General features: G+C 31.2%; 1 protein-coding gene across 1 annotated transcript in view; it reads right to left on the reverse strand.

Annotated features, from left to right (window-relative positions):
• LOC145974198 (odorant receptor 4-like) overlaps nt 1-20,332 on the reverse strand; it is a 113,029-nt gene that overhangs the window by 80,559 nt on the left and 12,138 nt on the right. The window contains exon 3 of the mRNA XM_083104013.1: nt 15,313-15,760. Within this exon, the coding sequence (XP_082960139.1) occupies nt 15,313-15,760 (448 nt within the window). The remainder of the gene's footprint in view (nt 1-15,312; nt 15,761-20,332) is intronic.

Here is a 20,332-nt window from a genome sequence, read left to right on the forward strand (position 1 = left end):
TCTTAACACATATGTGTAGTATTAAGTATTCCAAAACTCTTTATTTTAATAAGACAAACGATTGGATCCCAGTTCACATTTTTAATAACTATATTAAAAAACATTGGTCCACTCTTTATTTTAATTATTTCAATAAAGAATATAGTAGGATTTTAAACAAACTTAAATGGATCTCTAAAAAAATCAATTACCCTTCGTTCTAATTTACCCTCTATTAATTACTTTTGCACCATTTCTCTCTCCCCAACTTTCCAGTCAAAATTACAAACACATAAATTGCGATCATCCTCGTTCACTGCCTCTCATCCTCAAAACCGTTCTTCTCCCTCCTGTTTCTCCTTCTCATCTATCCCTCATCATTCCTCCCATACTTCTTTAAATATATGCATTAATCCTAATGATTTTCATTCTATTGATGATTTATCCCTTATTAATTCTATTAAAGATGGTTGGTTTATTAATTTATCTAATAAACTCATTCCTTAAGAGGTTCAGTGCCTACTATAATTAGGTGAAAAATTTTATCTGTCTCCTCACCATAACTTTGAATGGTTTGTGTTTGATTTTATAAAAAATATTGAGAGTAATATTTATAGATTAGATCCAGATACCGCGAATAACATCAGAGATTTAACTGTTCAGACTCAATAGAATTTTGGGTAATTATTTACTTTAGGGGAGCAACCTCTGATGACCTTGACCTTCATATATAGTCGTCACCCTTCTGAGTAACTTTCAGAAAGTTTTAACCGTCGCTCGTGATTCGTGGAAAAGTTATCAACATAAGAAGTTATAAATGGAATGTAAATTTTATTGAGGAGTGTAGATAGAACTATAGTACATATAACCTACATAAATATGAATTGTAGTATTCTCGATACTTATTCATATACAAGTGTTCCTTAGATATCATTGTGAACGATTTCTATTACTTATTCTTATGAGTTCAACCCTTAACAAATGAAACATATTTTTTGATATTGTGTAAATATAGATGTTCATGTTTCACACTGAAAGTATACATTTTACTTTGACTTTCACAGAAAGTGAATTTTGCTTCAACTTGCAAAGTACACGCGAGGTCCACCCCACATCATCCCTGAGTCAGCGCGAAACGAGGTCTATTATTGTATGGTTTCACATGGGTTTACAACTTTCCATGCAAAGCGAGGTCTACCCCACACCACTCCTGAGTCAGCGCGAAAAGAGGTCTATGAGTCCTCGCTTCGCATGGAAAATTGCAAATCCATGTGGGACCATGCAATATAGACCCCGTTTCGCGCTGACTCAGGGGTGGTATGGGATAGACCTCGTTTCGCATGGAAAGTTGCAAACCTATGTGGAACTATACAATAATAGACCTCGTTTCGTGCTGACTCAGGGGTGGTGTGAGATGGACCTCGCGTGTACTTTGCAAGGTGAAGCAAAGTTCACTTTCCGCGAGAGTCAAAGTAAAATGTATACGCGTGGATACAGTGGGTTCCACCCCCCTGCGGAGAACTCCACTTTCGAAAGGTATAATCTTGCCCAAACCTATTTTTTATTTAAACCAAATTTTAATTTTAATGTCTAAGGAACAACTGAAACACTTGTATATAAATAAGAATCGAGAATACTACAATTCATGTTTATATAGGTTATATATATTATAATTCTATCTACACGGTATCAATAAAATTTACATTCCATTTATAATTTCTTATGTTGATAACTTTTCAACGAATCATGAGCGACGGCTAAAATCTTCTGAAGGTTACTCAGAAGGGTGACTACTATAACATATGTCAAGGTCAAGGTCATCAAAGGTTGCCCTAAAGTAAATAATTACCGTTATTTGAATAAAATGCATAATCTTTTGTCTGATAAAGATACTTATATTGGTGTTATCCAACAAAGAAAATTACAAATGATTTGAAAAAATTGTTACAATGTTGGCGTAAAAACGATTACATCTCGATAGATACTTACAGAGCGTTAATGAATAATGATGGGAATTTACCGCGCGCTTACGGTTTGCCAAAAATTCATAAAAAAGATTGTCCACTGCGAATTATTACCTCTTTAATTAATAGCCTTCTCTATTCTCTTGCTACATTCCTCCATAACATATTGTATGAGAATTTACTTAAGCCGCATAATCATTGAGAACAGTTTTGATCTTGTGAAGAAACTTAACAATATGTTTTTGGATGATCTCGTTAGATGTAATGAATTTATTCACGAATATTCCATTGAATATTTCGTCTCTCCCTTTACTTCTTCCCTTTTATGTATGTTACGTTGATGATATTGTTTTTGCGGTTCCTAAATTACATATCCCTCATATTCTCCAGTTATCTAATTCCCTCCATAAAAGACTGTATTTTACAATTGAATATTCTAATAATAAATTTAATAAATTAATAAATTAGCATAAATTTTTTAGATACGACAATTATAATCAACAATAATCATATTGAGTTTAATTGTACAAAAAGCCGACTTTTTCTGGACGTTTCCTTTCATTTTTTTCGCATCATTGCTTGACACATAAAAAAGGAATTGTTATTGGTCTTACTGATAGAATTTTTAAACTTTTACATCCTCGGTTTCATACAGAGAATTTTTCTTTTATGATTAAAACTTTGTCTAATAATGGTTATCCTATTCGGTTTATTTATCACACCATCTTCCAAAGATTAAAATTTCTTATTACTAATGTTAATGTCGATTCAAGTTTACCAACGCAGTCCCCTCCTTCCCTTACTCCTTTCTTCACTATTCTTTTTACTAAAGGGTTAAATGAATTTGTTTTCGCCATAAAAAATTACACAAATAAGAAATTGGCATTTACAGTTAAATAATAAGTTAAATTGTCTCATCAAATTATACAAAGATCCCTTGTCTATGATACATCACTCTAATGTTGTTTATAAAATTAGCTGTTTGAATTGTGATATTTTTTATTTGGGTCAGACAAAGAGAAAATTACAGATCAGAATTAAGGAATATCGTTCTGATATTAACAAAACCTCTGGCTCTCTCTCGGTTGTATCCCTTCATATATTGGAGGATCATGAGTTTAATTGGGAGAATGTTTCTATATTAGATGAGAAACCCAGCTATAAAAAGAGATTAATAGCTGATGAGCTGAAGAGATGTTACATATTTCTCAGCAAATCCACAGCATGAATATTCAGAGTGATGCAGAATTATTAGACGAAATATATTTGCCAATCATACATAAATGCTCATCAAATTTCAAAAATCCCGGTATCTTTCGTCTTTCTTTTTCCTAGTGTAACGTCTTTCTTTTTCATAGGTTGCGTTCGAAAATGTCACTCGAGTGCACTCTTTCTCACTCTTTTACGTTCGAAAACGTTTAGGGACCTCTCTCTATCACTCGATTGAAGCGTTCGGAAACGGTCGAGAAGCACCCAATCGGGTGAAATTTCTAGCTTACTTTTTCGTAGGATGGACTGGGTGATGATGATCATATGACGCTAAAAGTAAAAATGACAGAGCTGATAAAAGTTCAATACATTTTATGAACTAGCACAGAAAACGAAATAATAAAAGATGGGAACAATTTAGCTAAGGAACTATTTGGGACACAAAAAATAAATAAACAAAAGTCCTTTATATGTAGAAAGAACGAATAAAAATAAATTAGTGATAACATATATAATAAACATATAAATTATAAAATATAATCATATAAAATATTTGTACAAAATTTGATGAGAAAAATAAGTAAAAAGCTAGACATATAAATTAATAATTAATATGAAAAAATATATAAAAAGAATATAAAATATATATAAAAAGAATATAAATAAATATTAAATAATTTTCCCATTTCTTCATCTCGATAAAAATAATATTTTAATTTAATTACTTAAACTTAATTTAATTACTTTAACTTAATTTAATAAATAACGTATATTTAATAATTAACGTACATTTATTTTTAAATACATAATCTTATTTCAATTATGTTGCTCTCGTTAGTCGTTCGGAAATGTAGCATACAGAGAGTCACTCTACTATCTCTTCCCTAGTTTTTCCCATCACCCACCCAGGAGTTGCTGGGAGTGTTTTCGAACGCAGCGTAGTGTGAGGTCTGATTTCCTTCTCTTCCATCGTTTCACGCGCTGGGCTCAGTGGCCGCGTGCTTCATTCCTGCGTTTCTCGTTATATCACAAGGATGTACCTGATTATTTGCTCCAATTTGAGACGCATAAAGTTCTGTTCTACCTTCGTTTCTCGCGATTTGTACGTATTATTTCTGCTAATTTTTACTTTATTTTATATAATTTTTTTATTATTTAATTTATTTTTGACTATTTGCGATTTATTGGTTCTTGTTCTGCGACTTATTGTTAGTTGGAAGCAGGATTGTGCATTAATTGATTACAATATATTTGATTAAGTAATTTAATTAAAATAATGCAATTGCAATGTAATCACAATTACTTATAATTATAATTACATTGTAATTACATTTTAATTATAATGTAATCGTAATTACTTTTAATCATAATTACGTGGTAATTACAATTATAAGTAATTGCGATTACATTTTAGTCTGCAAAAAATAAAAATAAAGAAACTTAATTATTAATTTTATTATTATGTAAGTCTTTTTAATATTAACATACACATTAATTATTACTTTCTCTCTCTTTTTCTCTGTCTCTTTGGCTCTCTCTTTCTCTTTTTTTCTTTCTTTTCTCTCTCTCTCTCTCTCTCTCTTTGGCTCTCTCTTTCTCTTTTTTTCTTTCTTTTCTCTCTCTCTCTCTCTCTCTCTCTCTCTCTCTCTCTTTGTGCGTGCGTATATATGTGTGTATAGTCACATTATTTTATATTTTTTATCTTTCTTCATCTCTTATTATTGTTATAAGTCATCTGCTACAAATTACGAACGCGTCGGCATTACTATTATAAACGCGCGGAAATGTATTGCTGTTTTGTTTATTTCCGTTACCTTTCTATCATTCAACTAAGTCTGCTCTTTTCGTTTTCACAGAAGACGGACAATTCTTTGATTATTCCTCTTCCTATTGTCGTATTGTATTTCAGATTTGTTGAAACAAGTTTTTGTAATATAATTTCCTATAGTGATAAATAATTATCTAATAAAATGAAAGATATTTTGTGTGAAGAGTCTTCTATGTCAGAAGATATTAATTTAACCAGCACTTCATTGATAATTTTTCAAGTGAAATTTTTGAAATATTTGAATCGAATAATTCAAACAATATGATAGATTCAAAAATGTCTATACTCGATGGCACTTATTTTGAACAAGTCTCCAGCAAGTCAACAGACACAAAAAATTAGTTGGAATGTGCGAAAGATGTTTACCAAACTACGTTGAAATTAAGGGATCTAAAAACTGTACATCGAATTTTGTTACTATCGAATTTTGTAATTTGTTTAAAAAAGAAATATAGCAATGATATATTTGAAGAATATTGTATTCATTTGAAGCATTGAAAAACATCTTCGAAGATATTGTCATCTACATCTGGACAATCATCTCGTAAAGCAACAAGCTCATTCTCAAGATAATTTCGATCAAGATATGATAAAATATTTTGTATATTCTATGATACCTTTAAGAGTTGTAGAAAATCTGTACTTTAGAAAAATATTTAAAAATTTAAACATTGCAAGTTTGGGTCTGAAAATAATAAATCGGCGAAGAATCGGGCATCAGATAGCAAATTATTATGAAGAACAATCATCAATAATAAAACAAGAATTGAAAAATATCAAATATGTTTGTATAACGGTAGATATCTGGTCGGGAAGTAAGCGGAGTTTTCTTGGTTTAACAGCTCACTGGATTGATCTTATTAATTTAAGATGAGTATCGAAGGCGTTGGCATGTCGAAGATTTAAAGGAATATATAGTTACGATAAGATAACTGAATTACTCCAGGAAATACATTCAGAGTATGAATTAAATTCTTCTAAAATTGTTGCGACTATCACAGACAATGGAAGCAACTTCGCTAAAAGTTTTTAAAAAATTTGGCGTTTATCATAAATGTATTAGTGAAGAAGACAGTTTAAATAGTGACACTGACCCTTCAGATTGTGAAATAATAAATCAAGATACTCCATTAATTGATATTGATAATGATGAAGAACTTATTGTGCCAAATCATGAAATACTTATACCTTCACATTTAAAATGTTCCTCACATACTCTGAGCTTGTGTGCAACTGTTGATGTCAACAAAATATTGAAAGAATAAAATACACAACTTCAATCATACATCAGCAAGTTTTGAAGAAGTGCAATGTTTTATGGAAATCCGGCAATCGTTCAAAATCAGCTGAAACAATACAAAATGTACTTGGATATGCTCTGAGTAAGCCAGGAGAAACTAGATGGAACAGTCTATACGATCCTTTAAAAAAAATATTGAATATCAAAGAAAAAATGCCACGCTTCACAAAGATTTAGGTCTCAAAAATCCCATTCAAGATCACGAATTTGATTACATCGAAGAATATTTATCGCGTACTAAACCAATAGCTGAAGCGCTGAATATTTTCCAAGGCGAAAATGATATACAGGGTGATTCTAAATAACTTTATGTTTTTGCAAAAACATAATCTTGACCGAATTCTAAGACGATTTTTCCTTTGGCAAAATTTCGTCCGAAGCTTAGTTTTTGAATTATTAAAGGAATTAGTTAACGTATGACGGGTCGAATACAAGAGGCAGGCAAGGGTGGCGCGATTCACCGTCAGACGCGGGTGCCCACGCGGGGCGCGATCAGCTGGTCGCTATACACATACAGACACACATGCGAACACATACATTCTCTCTCTGTCTGTCTGTCTGTCTGTCTGTCTGTCTGTCTGTCTGTCTCTCTCTCTCTCTCTCTCTCTCTCTCTCTCTCTCTCTCTCTCTCTCTCTCTCTCTCTCTCTCTCTCTCTCTCTCTCTCTCTCTCTCTCTCTCTCTCTCTCTCTCTGTCTGTCTGTCTGTCTGTCTGTCTGTCTGTCTGTCTCTCTCTCTCTCTCTCTCTCTCTCTCTCTCTCTCTCTCTCTCTCTCTCTCTCTCTCTCTCTCTCTCTCTCTCTCTCTCTCATTCGCTCACTCACCTGTAATTTTTTTTTTTTTTTTTTTACGAGAGAGGAGAAAATGCATTTTATGCATACCCACCGGTCGATCCAGTGAGTTATGTGGGACTCGAGTACCAAGTCGAATTACCAACTCGGTACTCCCTACCCACTAAAAACCCCTCTCTTTTCACGAATTTCCTTTGACACACTGTCCCTCTGACTTCCCGTGATCTGTTTTCACATAACCTCAAAAAATAGTTATTATTACCTTGTTCGATGACTTTTGATGTATTGCTGTAATTGCTTGAAGGAGAAATGAATTTTCCAATAGATCGTACGTTCTCAAATTTAACGTACATATCACGTTGCAAAAGACAAGAAATCCACACTAAATTAACTGACAGTTTTTCTTCTTTCATGAACTGTATTCTTCTATAAATTTTAACGTAATCACATTTATTTACTCACTCGATGAGACGAGAAATTTACTAATGACTCTATCACTAATCACTATTAATCACTGTCGAATAATAACTGTTGGCGATTAAAAATCACTCGATGAAAGAAACACGCGCGGACACGTTACTACACGACGCGACGACGCGACAATGCGACGATAATTACTCGGCGACTGTAAGCAGTTTTTTGTCATGGTAGGTTGCGGTAGGTTAAGGTACTACTGGCGCTATCGAACGCGATCATGTGTTCGATTGAAGAATGCGGTAAACATAATAAACATTTAACATATTAATATTATTATTATCATGAATGTGTGTGATATCCATACATCGTATGATATCTATTTAAAAATTAATTAGATTAAATAAGTGTTTTTAAAATATTTATTACTTTTACTATTATCATATAAAATATTAATATTAAATATTTATTTAAGATAATAGTAAAAGTAATAAATATTTTAAATACACTTATTTAATCTAATTAATTTTTAAATAGATATCATACGATGTATGGATATCACACACATTCATGATAATAATAATATTAATATGTTAAATGTTTATTATGTTTACCGCATTCTTCAATCGAACACATGATCGCGTTCGATAGTGCCAGTAGTACCTTAACCTACCGCAACCTACCATGACAAAAAACTGCTTACAGTCGCCGAGTAATTATCGTCGCATTGTCGCGTCGTGTAGTAACGTGTCCGCGCGTGTTTCTTTCATCGAGTGATTTTTAATCGCCAACAGTTATTATTCGACAGTGATTAATAGTGATTAGTGATAGAGTCATTAGTAAATTTCTCGTCTCATCGAGTGAGTAAATAAATGTGATTACGTTAAAGTTTATAAAAGAATACAGTTCATGAAAGAAGAAAAACTTTCAGTTAATAATTTAGTGTGGATTTCTTGTCTTTTGCAACGTGATATCTACGTTAAATTTGAGAACGTACGATCTATCGGAAAATTCATTTCTCCTTCAAGCAATTACAGCAATACATCAAAAGTCATCGAATAAGGTAATAATAACTATTTTTTGACGTTATGTGAAAACAGATCTCGGGAAGTCAGGGGGATAGTATGTCAAAGGAAATTCGTGAAAAGAGAGGAGTTTTTAGTGGGTAGGGAGTACCGAGTTGGTAATTCGACTTAGTACTCGAGTCCCACATAACTCACTGGATCGACCGGTGGGTATGCATAAAATGCATTTTCCCCTCTCTCGTAAAAAAAAAAAAAAATTACAGGTGAGTGAGCGAATGAGAGAGAGAGAGAGAGAGAGAGAGAGAGAGAGAGAGAGAGAGAGAGAGAGAGAGAGAGAGAGAGAGAGAGAGAGACAGACAGACAGACAGACAGACAGAGAGAGAATGTATGTGTTCGCATGTGTGTCTGTATGTGTATAGCGACCAGCTGATCGCAGCAGGCGCCCCGCGTAAGCACCCGCGTCTGACGGTGAATCGCGCGACCCTTGCCTGCCTCTTGTATTCGACCCGTCGTACGTTAACTACTTCCTTTAATAATTCAAAAACTAAGCTTCGGACGAAATTTTGCCAAAGAAAAAATCGTCTTAGAATTCGGTCAAGATTATGTTTTTGCAAAAGCATAAAGTTATTTAGAATCACCCTGTATGTTATGGCATTCTGCTACTCACTTTATTAGTTGTACGTAGGAAGCTGCAAAAACTAACAAAAAGACTTTCATATACTGTACACCTCTCGCTGAAGTCTACCTTGCAAGCGTAGAAAGACGCTTTGAGGATTTTTTCAATTTTTCAACTCCTCAAGCAGAAAATTCCGGTTAGGTTAGATTGTATCCCCCCCCCCAGGGGGGAACTCCACTTCGGGAAGATACAATCTAACCTAACCCCCGTCTCTAAAGTGTGGAATATATTTCTGGCTTCGCATAGAAAGTTGTAAATTTATGTAAAGCCATATGAACCATGTGAAGCGAGATATATCTCATACGTCGGATACAGGTTGGGTTAGATTAGTCTTTTTTGGGATGGAGGTGCAAGAGGAGGGAAGGACCTCCTTCCCTGCCTACTTAAAAAGTAAATGTTAACAAAAAAATATAAACACACTTTCTAAATAAATTTGTAACTTTTTATGCGAAGCGAGGTATTTCTCACACTTTGGAGACAGATTGGTTTAGGTTATATCTTCCGGAAGTAGAGCTCTCCCGATGGGGGAAATGGAACTCACGGTATCCACGCATGTACTTTGCAAGACGAAGCAAAATTACATACAAACATATATTCCATTGAATATATTTCTTCTTAAAAGTATATGGTGTCGTAAAATCATGTTCTATTAATGAAACTTTTTTCGTTAATAACTATTTAATAAATAACAAGTGGCTAAAACTTGAAAGTTATTCAGACAGATGACCTCGGTAAATGTAAACAAAAAAATATAAATATATTTAGGATATAACGAAAAGATAATACAAGTAAATATGAAATTTCAAAATCGTATATTTCAAGAACGAAAAGAAACCGTCGCAAAATCCAAACGGTGTATTACTTAGGAATGTACCCTCTACAATATATGTCAAAATAAAAATTTCATACCGCGTTACCTAAAGTAAACATTTACCAATGGCTGCACTTGTTTCATATCTTACCATATGGTAAGATATGGTTGTACGTATTAGCATAATATATACAAAAGTCAGCTATCAATTAACCATTAGATTACACGTTTATAAATCCTGCTCGATTTCTGTCGTCATTTTAGCGTCAAGTTAAGTTAGCAGATCTACTATAGACATATGTATAAAACAGAGCCATATAATATAATCTATATCAAGCGACGCGGTAGCATCGCGACGCCAAGTACATAAAAAAACAGGATCCGAGCATTGAGAGTAACTATTAAAATAAAAAAACGGGATCCAAACATTGAGTGTCATTGTTCTCGACGCGGCGCCACCAAGTACTTTACCCGGAATTTTGAGTCTAATAAACTTTCGATTAAGATAGTTTAGAAACTATAACCGTAATAAAAAAATCTAACAGAATTTTTATGATATAACATACGATACAAGCTCTTTCGATTGTGATCAGTTCGAATAAAATCGGTGCAGTCAATCCCGAAAAATGATAATCGAATATCAAAATTGTGCCATTTTACGTTATTTTATTTTCCTCCCGGATTTTCTTCAGTCTCACGCACGTACGCTCGCACGCACCAAGCAAAGCGAGTTTGTCCCTCATGCGGCGTTCACACCGTGCATATACGATTATATGCTTCGATGTGTAAAATGCTTTAAGAGAAAATTATACAGGGTTTGTCAAAAGTGTGGAAACCCCTAAATATCTCACAAACGGTGCATTTTAGAAAAAAATGTTTCAGGCAAAAGTTGTTTGGTTTCGAGGGGGCCATAAGACGGTATCATTGGTTTGACACTGAAGAGTCATTTGAAGGTCACTTCAATTTTTTTAAATGGAACACCCTATATATTTTTGCACACTCTTGTAGCTTATCTCGAGAGCTTTCCAAAACACTATAATTAAGTACCTTTTCGTTAAGTACTTTTTGAGTTATGAGGCTTGAAATAATTTCTTAATTTTACATAAACCGTAAAATATCTTGTAAAATATTCATTTTTCGATTATCTTACCTTAATACTTTTACGTACAAAATAATGAGAGGAATCAACTGGTGTAAAAACAACTATGTGTTTTCTTTACACCAATTGATTCCTCTCACTATTTTGTACATAAAAGTATTAAGGTAAGATAATCGAAAAATGAATATTTTACAAGATATTTTACGGTTTATGTAAAATTAAGAAATTATTTCAAGCCTCATAACTCAAAAAGTACTTAACAAAAAAGTACTTAATTATAGTGTTTTGGAAAGCTCTCGAGATAAGCTACAAGAATATGCAATGACAAATAGTAGGTTCCATTTAAGAAATTGAAGGTGACCTTCATGTGACCTTCAAATAACTCTTCAAGGTCAAACCAATGATACCATCTTATGGCCCCCTCGAAACCATAAAACTTTTGTCTGAAACATTTTTCTCTAAAATGCTTTGTTTCCGAAATAATTGCGTGCGTTAATTAAAATGGCTCACCCTGTATATACAGGGTGTCGCAGACCACCCGTATCATCCGAATATCTCAAAAACTGAGCGCGGCAGACAAAAATATTTCAGACAAAAGTTGTAAGGTTTCAAGTAACGCATTACATGGCGATATCAGTATGACCTTGGAGAGTGTTGTCAAGGTCACGTAAAGGTCACCTTGAATTCTGTAAATGGAAACCTCAATTTTTTATTACATATTCTTGTAGCTTATCTCGAGAGCTTTCCAAAACACTATAATTAAGTTAGTTTTCATTAAATACTTTCCGAATTATGAGGCTTGAAATCGTTTCTTAATTTTACATAAACCGTAAAATATCTTGTAAAATATTCATTTTTCGATTATCTTACCTTAATATTTTTATGTACAAAATAATAAGAGGGATCAATTGGTGTAAAGAAAACACATAGTTGTTTCGAAGAAAAGATATGTAATTATTAATTGCAAATTACATATTTTTTCTTCAAAACAACTATGTGTTTTCTTTACACCAATTGATTCCTTCCATTATTTTATACATAAAAGTATGAGGGTAAGATAATCGATAAATGAATATTTTACAAGATATTTTACGGTTTATGTAAAATTAAGAAATGATTTCAAGCCTTATAACTCAATAAATACTTAAGGGAAAAATATTTTATTATAGTGTTTTGGAAAGCTCTCGAGATAAGCTACAAGAATATGCAATAAAAAATTGGGGTTTCCATTTGCAGAATTCAAGGTGACCTTTACGTGACCTTGACAACACTCTTTAAGGTCATATTGATATCGCCATGTAATGCGTTACTTGAAACCTTACAACTTTTGTCTGAAATATTTTTGTTTGCCGCGCTCAGTTTTTGAGATATTCAGCTGATACGGGTGGTCTGCGACACCCTGTATATATACAGGGTGAGCCATTTTAATTAACGCACGCAATTATTTCGGAAACAAAGCATTTTAGAGAAAAATGTTTCAGACAAAAGTTTTATGGTTTCGAGGGGGCCATAAGATGGTATCATTGGTTTGACCTTGAAGAGTTATTTGAAGGTCACATGAAGGTCACCTTCAATTTCTTAAATGGAACCTACTATTTGTCATTGCATATTCTTGTAGCTTATCTCGAGAGCTTTCCAAAACACTATAATTAAGTACCTTTTCGTTAAGTACTTTTTGAGTTATGAGGCTTGAAATAATTTCTTAATTTTACATAAACCGTAAAATATCTTGTAAAATATTCATTTTTCGATTATCTTACCTTAATACTTTTACGTACAAAATAATGAGAGGAATCAACTGGTGTAAAGAAAACACATAGTTGTTTTGAAGAAAAAATATATAATTTGCAATTAACAATTCCATATTTTTTCTTAAAAACAACTATGTGTTTTCTTTACACCAATTGATTCCTCTCATTATTTTGTACATAAAAGTATTAAGATAAGATAATCGAAAAATGAATATTTTACAAGATATTTTACGGTTTATGTAAAATTAAGAAATTATTTCAAGCCTCATAACTCAAAAAGTACTTAACGAAAAGGTACTTAATTATAGTGTTTTGGAAAGCTCTCGAAATAAGCTACAAGAATATGCAATGACAAATAATAGGTTCCGTTTAAGAAATTGAAGGTGACCTTCATGTGACCTTCAAATAACTCTTCAAGGTCAAACCAATGATACCATCTTATGGCCCCCTCGAAAACATAAAACTTTTGTCTGAAACATTTTTCTCTAAAATGCTTTGTTTCCGAAATAATTGCGTGCGTTAATTAAAATGGCTCACCCTGTATATATATATATATATATTATTTACAATATATATTTTTAATTTAAGAACAAATTTTGTATTAATACTCTTTAATTGGCATTAACTTTAAAACTTTAATGTAATTATTTTTATGACTCAAATGTTAAAGAACATTTATACACTCGATGATATTTCAATTTTAGTACATTACTATGGATATTAATACTCAAGTATAACTCTTAGAATATAATCTTGAGCATATTCTGAAAGATTTAGCATTTAAACTTATTTAGTGAATGTTATATTTAAGTATTGAGAATAAACTCTTACATACTCACACACAATCAGTGTTTAAAATCAAACTTGAATGTAAACACTCAATCGTTGGATGTACACACTTTTGAGTATGAACGCTCAATTATTGAGTATAAATACTCAATCTTCGGTGTATACACTCAATATTTGAGTGTATACTCCCAATTTTGAGAATATATTCCCAATATTGAGTGTTTTTTCCGTAAGGGTCATTTATTGCTCTAGAGTCGTACAGCATTATAAGTAATATAAATGCACGATCTGAATATGTTCAATGATAAGAATAGTCACCCAGAAAGCATAAGAATTGAATTTGATTTCCAGCAAAAGAATTGTGTTTCATCTCTTTAGACCAATTCTTATTTAGCTCTATTTCTATTTTTAATATGTAAAAACATGCTATTTTATTAAAATGTCAATTATGATAGATAAATTATATATTTATTATTAATATATAATTTATTAAATGTAAATATAAATAAATAAGTATATAAATGTATATATAAGTAATGTAATATAATTGTAATATAATAAATTATCATAAATAATTTTATAAAATATATAAATTATAGAAGATAAATTATTTATTGATAATATATGATTATCTTCATTAAATTACATCATACTTATATACATATCTTCATTAGATTGAAACAAAAAATGTCACCATAAGTAACGAACATCATAAGACTAATACGGATAAGTGCATATAATAATATAGACGTATTTCTAAGAAATAAATTTTCGAAATACATTTTTATGTGATTGAATTTGTCATTAAATAAACTTTTATTATTAGACAAATTTTTAAATTTCAAAATTCTAAAATTTAAAAAAGAACAATTAAAAAAAAATGACATTTCTGAAATCTGATTATATTATTCTAAAGTACATTAGAAATCACAAAACTTTATCTAATTCTTTTTCATATTTTTTATTGCTTCAATTCAAAATTTATTCGCTTAGAAATATACAAACCAAAATTTTTTTTCCCCTTGAACGGCTATTAAAAAATAAAAATATACGTGTCTATTATTTTAACCTAAATTAAAATACATCTAAAATTTATCAATATAAAAAATAGTTGAATATTGTTAGGATAGTTGAATAATGTTCTTTATCAGTAGAGTATTATATAATATATTGTTATAAAGTAAACTGGCTTTTCTTTCTTAAAAATTTTCGAATTTTACAATTATTCTATTCTTTAATTATTTTAAAAAGATTGATGCTTAAATATTATTAATGTCGTATTTAGTATGCTTTATATCATATTTTGTTTTTCTAATATAATAAGTTTTTATACATTAAAATGTTTTGATAATTAATAAAAATTAGGTAGCAATATAAAAGATAAACACTAGTAAAATAAAAAAATAAAAAAATAAATTAAAGAATAAATAATTTGTGATTATTCTGAAAAGTATAATTTTTTATTAAAAAAAGTAGAAATTATTTTTGCAAAATCTTTTTGTATTTTTTAAACTTAAATTAAACTTAAATTAGAATATGATATAGAATATGTCAATACATCCTTTTTCGAACAAAAATAAATAATGATTTGACAATATATGATTCATAAAATATTTTTTAAACCGTTATCATGACAAAATTTTAAATTTCGCATAAATGTACATGTATTCTGTACTTACTTGCACTCCAATTATCAAAAAATACTCTGAAGTAATATAATATAGCCGCAAATCCTGATAAACTTATGGAAACCTTAATAAATATCAGTGTCATGTGATTATAATACAAAAACGCCATTTTCTCCTGAATACTGCTGTAAGTTTCAGTCAAGAAATCATTCTTAATAGCTGTTAGAAACTTAGCCATTATTTCGCAACTCCGTCTGCATATGAACATTTTTCCCAATATCATTGTGAAAAGAACATTATCCGTCAAATTCGCAACAACGTGTTCTGGTTGATCAAAATACTTGATCAAATGGCCTACTCCCATAATGCAATAAATTATCATATAAATACTAAAGAATATGAATAGAGGTTTATTCACTTTAAGTGGCCATAATCCTAAAATAGTCAAAAACCATCTGTTCCAAGTTATTATGTTTGATGCCCGAACGAGGTCGACCGTCTGGAAATAAAGAAAGAGAAAAGTTATATCACATATGTTAAATGTGGTTTACAAATTCTTTATGAGAGTAAGCGAAATAGTCTAATATATGTATGTATATATATGTATATATGTATATGTATATACAGGGTGACCCATTTTAACTTAGGCAGCCAAATAACTCGAAAAATAAGCAAGATAGAGAAAAATGTTTTAGACAAAAGTTGTATGGTTTCGAGGGGGCCATAAGATGGTATCATTGGTTTGACCTTGAAGAGTCATTTGAAGGTCACGTGAAGGTCACTTCAATTTTTTTAAATGGAACATCCTATATATTTTTGTACATTCTTGTAGCTCATCTCGAGAGCTTTCCAAAACACTATAATTAAGTACATTTTCGTTAAGTACTTTTTGAGTTATGAGGCTTGAAATAATTTCTTAATTTTACATAAACCGTAAAATATCTTGTAAAATATTCATTTTTCGATTACCTTACCTTAATAGTTTTATGTACAAAATAATGAGAGGAATCAATTGGTGTAAAGAAAACACATAGTTGTTTCGAAGAAAAAATATGTAATTTGCAATTAACAATTCCATATTTTTTCTTAAAAACAACTTGTTTTCTTTACACCAATTGATTCCTCTCATTATTTTGTACATAAAAGTATTAAGGTAAGATAATCGAAAAATGAATATTTTACAAGATATTTTACGGTTTATGTAAAATTAAGAAATTATTTCAAGCATCATAACTCAAAAAGTACTTAACGGAAAGGTACTTAATTATAGTGTTTTGGAAAGCTCTCGAAATAAGCTACAAGAATGTACAAAAATATATAGGGTATTCCATTTAAAAAAATTGAAGTGACCTTCACGTGACCTTCAAATGACTCTTCAAGGTCAAACCAATGATACCATCTTATGGCCCCCTCGAAACCATACAACTTTTGTCTAAAACATTTTTCTCTATCTTGCTTATTTTTCGAGTTATTTGGCTGCCTAAGTTAAAATGGGTCACCCTGTATATATATATATATATATATATATATATATATATATATGGGTGTACTTCCGAAAAGCCCATATCTTCGATTTTTTTGAAATTACGTATACTTACGTATTTTGACGTGCTGATTACTAATATGATAGTGAAAATTGGCGCAACTTTCATTTTTATGGTGAAAACCATAAAAAATCGTCAAAAATTGACGTTTTTTGTTTATTTTATCAAATACTGGAAAATTCAAAAAATGTTTTAAACAAAAGTTGTACATCTTTTCGAAATATGCATTTTATGTTCTATTCATTTTTACCGTACGAGTGACAGTTTTCGACAAAAACGATGGACTTTTAATTTTATATCTGTCCTCTCATCTAAGCATGTATTTTGCAGAACATATACGATTCCACATGGGTTCGCAACTTTTCACGCAAAGCGAGGTCATATATTGGGACTACTACGCAGTACTGTTAGCTTTTGTAGTTTCCACACTCTCAAGTTTTGTTATATTTTTTTATGTGGGAGGGCATGGGGGCGGAGTTTCGCCCCCTGTGCCCTCCCACCTAAGCACGTACTTTGCAGTACATATACGATTCCACATGGGTTTGCAACTTTTCACGCAAAGCGAGGTCATATATTGGGACTTCTACGCAGTACTGTTAGCTTTTGTAGTTTCCACACTCTCAAGTTTTTACTCCCGACTGCTGCCAACCTACGGTTGGCAAAAGACGGAGGGAGTATGCGTTTCACCGAGCTCGGATCGGTTGTTACGGCTTTTCTTGATAACAATAACATAGTTCGGTGTCATCTTTTTTGCATATCAGTTTTTTATTAACCAAGGATGGTTTAGAACATATATAATTATTTACATTCTTTATTCTATTAATAAAAAGCGGAAAAACAATATTATTTCGTCTATACGTGCTCTCATTGGCTGCAAGTGAATCTAAGAAGCAAAAATGATTCACCAATAAGATTCGTTCTAAGCATCCGTATAGGGTGTAGCGCTGTTCGATGCGTCTTCAATGCCGCGGCTACCTCGGCTACCGCGACTACCTCGTGTCTCTTTATCTATGTAGGATGACAAGATGGCTGCCGAAAGGCCAAGTGGCGGCTATTCGAAGAAGGAATAACTAGACACTTTATTTGAACAATATAATATTTATTAATACAAAAGTCTATCACAAATTTGCATTGCCTTTATCACGATCCTGCTCCGAGACGATTAGCGAATAGTTAGCAGTTCAGAGAATATTAAAGTACAAATCACCGTTATAGAAAATCGGAGCAAGGTAACTGAATGTTCTGGAATATTCGACGACCGTTACAAACTAGTCGAAGTAATAAAGTAGTCGAAATGTACAAGCGAACAAAGTAAAATACACTCGAAATACGCACTGAATCTAATTACAATATAAAGCGTTAATAGGAGTCGCAATATAAAAAAACTTAATTATTCAACACGAAACTATACATTAGAACAATCCATTCGAACGCGTGACTAGAGTGTTTTAATCTAGAGAGAACTTTATATGGATCGACCGGCACGTCGAAGATCCATGGACGGAGTAAAGGAGCCGGCCGGCATCCGAAGCAGACGGAAAACGGCGGCATTCCCAGTGGCGCTGCTGCCGATGTTAAGGCAGTTCCATGCATGTCCAATCCGAGATGTTCGGGAATTGGCCGTCACCACAAGGGAAATATAGTTGGAGACATCTCGCAGTAGTGGCGGCAATAATAATTGACATAATCCTACATGTCAAATTATTATTGTTGATTATTGAAAATAAATTCTTGTGAAAAATTGTAAAGTTATTGAAAAGAGTTTAAATAAACATGGATAATATGGATATATCTGAATAAAATGTTCCTAAACAGCTAAGCTTTTCTCTTTTTCTATTATTAATAATACTTTTATTTGCAGCAAAGTCATAATAATAATAAATAATATAATATAATATAATGAGAGAAAATAATCTTCTGCATAGCCATATAATTATGATTATATGATATTTCTACAATCATTCTTGGCTATGCAGCAAATATATAAACTTTTATGATTGCAGAAATATTATATAATCATAATTATGTGGCTACGCAGAAGATTCTCTTTCACATTGTTATATTATTGTTGTATTATTTGTTATGACTATGCTGCAAATAAACATAATTATTATTAATAAATAATACAACAATAATATAACATAATGTGAGAAAGAATCTTCTGCGTAACCACATAATTATGATTATATAGTATTTCTGCAATCATAGAAGTTTATATATTTATTTGCTGCATAGCCAAGTATGTTTGTAGAAATATCATATAATCATAATTATATGGCTATGCAGAAGATTATATTCTCTCATATTGTTGCATTATATTATTTATTATTATGACTATGCTGCAAATAAAAATAATTATTATTAATAAATAATACAACAATAATATAACATAATGTGAGAGAAACCTTTTGCGAAGCCATAAATGATGATATGATTATGATGGTATGATATTTTTGCAATCATTCTTGCCTATGCAACAAATATATAAACTTCTATGATTGCAGAAATACTATATAATCATAATTATGTGACTATGTAGAAGATTCTGTCTCGCATTATGTTACATTATTATTTTTATTATTGTAGCTATGCAAATATGTAAATTACTATTTAAATAATATACTTATATAAGGATAATTATATATAATTTATATGTATTATATTTATAAATATGGATAATTTTCTACATAACTGTATTTCTTACACATAAATTTATATATTTGTCTATATAATTATAATTATATAGCTATACAGAAGTTTATATATTTGCTGCATAACTATAATTATTATTATATATTTGAATCTAAATATTATTATTATTACTTCTCTCTGTCTCTTTCTTTCTCTCTCTCTTTCTTTCGTGATACATTTATTAATAAAAATATTACAGAATACTTGGAAGATTGCAGAAATACTTAGAAAAAGGCAAGACATATTGAAGTCGCATCGTAAGTAATGTAATTATTGTTTATTATTATTATATTCTGTGTTACATGTTAGATGATAATAATAATTAAAACTGTACACATGTATAGGATGAAGAAATATGAAGACAAAAGAAGAATAGCAGCGCATGATGTTATATACTTATATTGGCTGCATGATTGCGCCGCACTCATAATGTGCATACTGGCAGCAATATTGCGCCTTACTATTTGCGAAGAGAAATCAAGTAAAAAAAGATCATCGATAGATTATATATCCAAATTATAGTCACAACAAGAATAAAAGAGAAAAGAATTTTAAGAAGAAAGAAGATAATTATTTGTAATAATAAACAGCATGGTTGAACTACATATACTGGCTGCATGATTGCGCCGCACTCATAATGTGCATATTGTCAGCAATATTGCGCCTTACGATCTACGAAGAGGAATCAAGTAAAAAAAGATCATCGATAGATTATATATCCAAATTATAGTCACAACAAGAATAAAAGAGAAAAGAATTTTAAGAAGAAAGAAGATAATTATTTGTAATAATAAACAGCATGGTTGCACTACATATACTGGCTGCATAATTGCGCC

The sequence above is a fragment of the Camponotus vicinus genome, unplaced genomic scaffold (genome assembly GCF_025532165.1).
Source record: "Camponotus vicinus isolate PSW18456_S1 unplaced genomic scaffold, iyCamVici1.0 SCAF_7, whole genome shotgun sequence".
NCBI lineage: Eukaryota > Metazoa > Arthropoda > Insecta > Hymenoptera > Formicidae > Camponotus > Camponotus vicinus.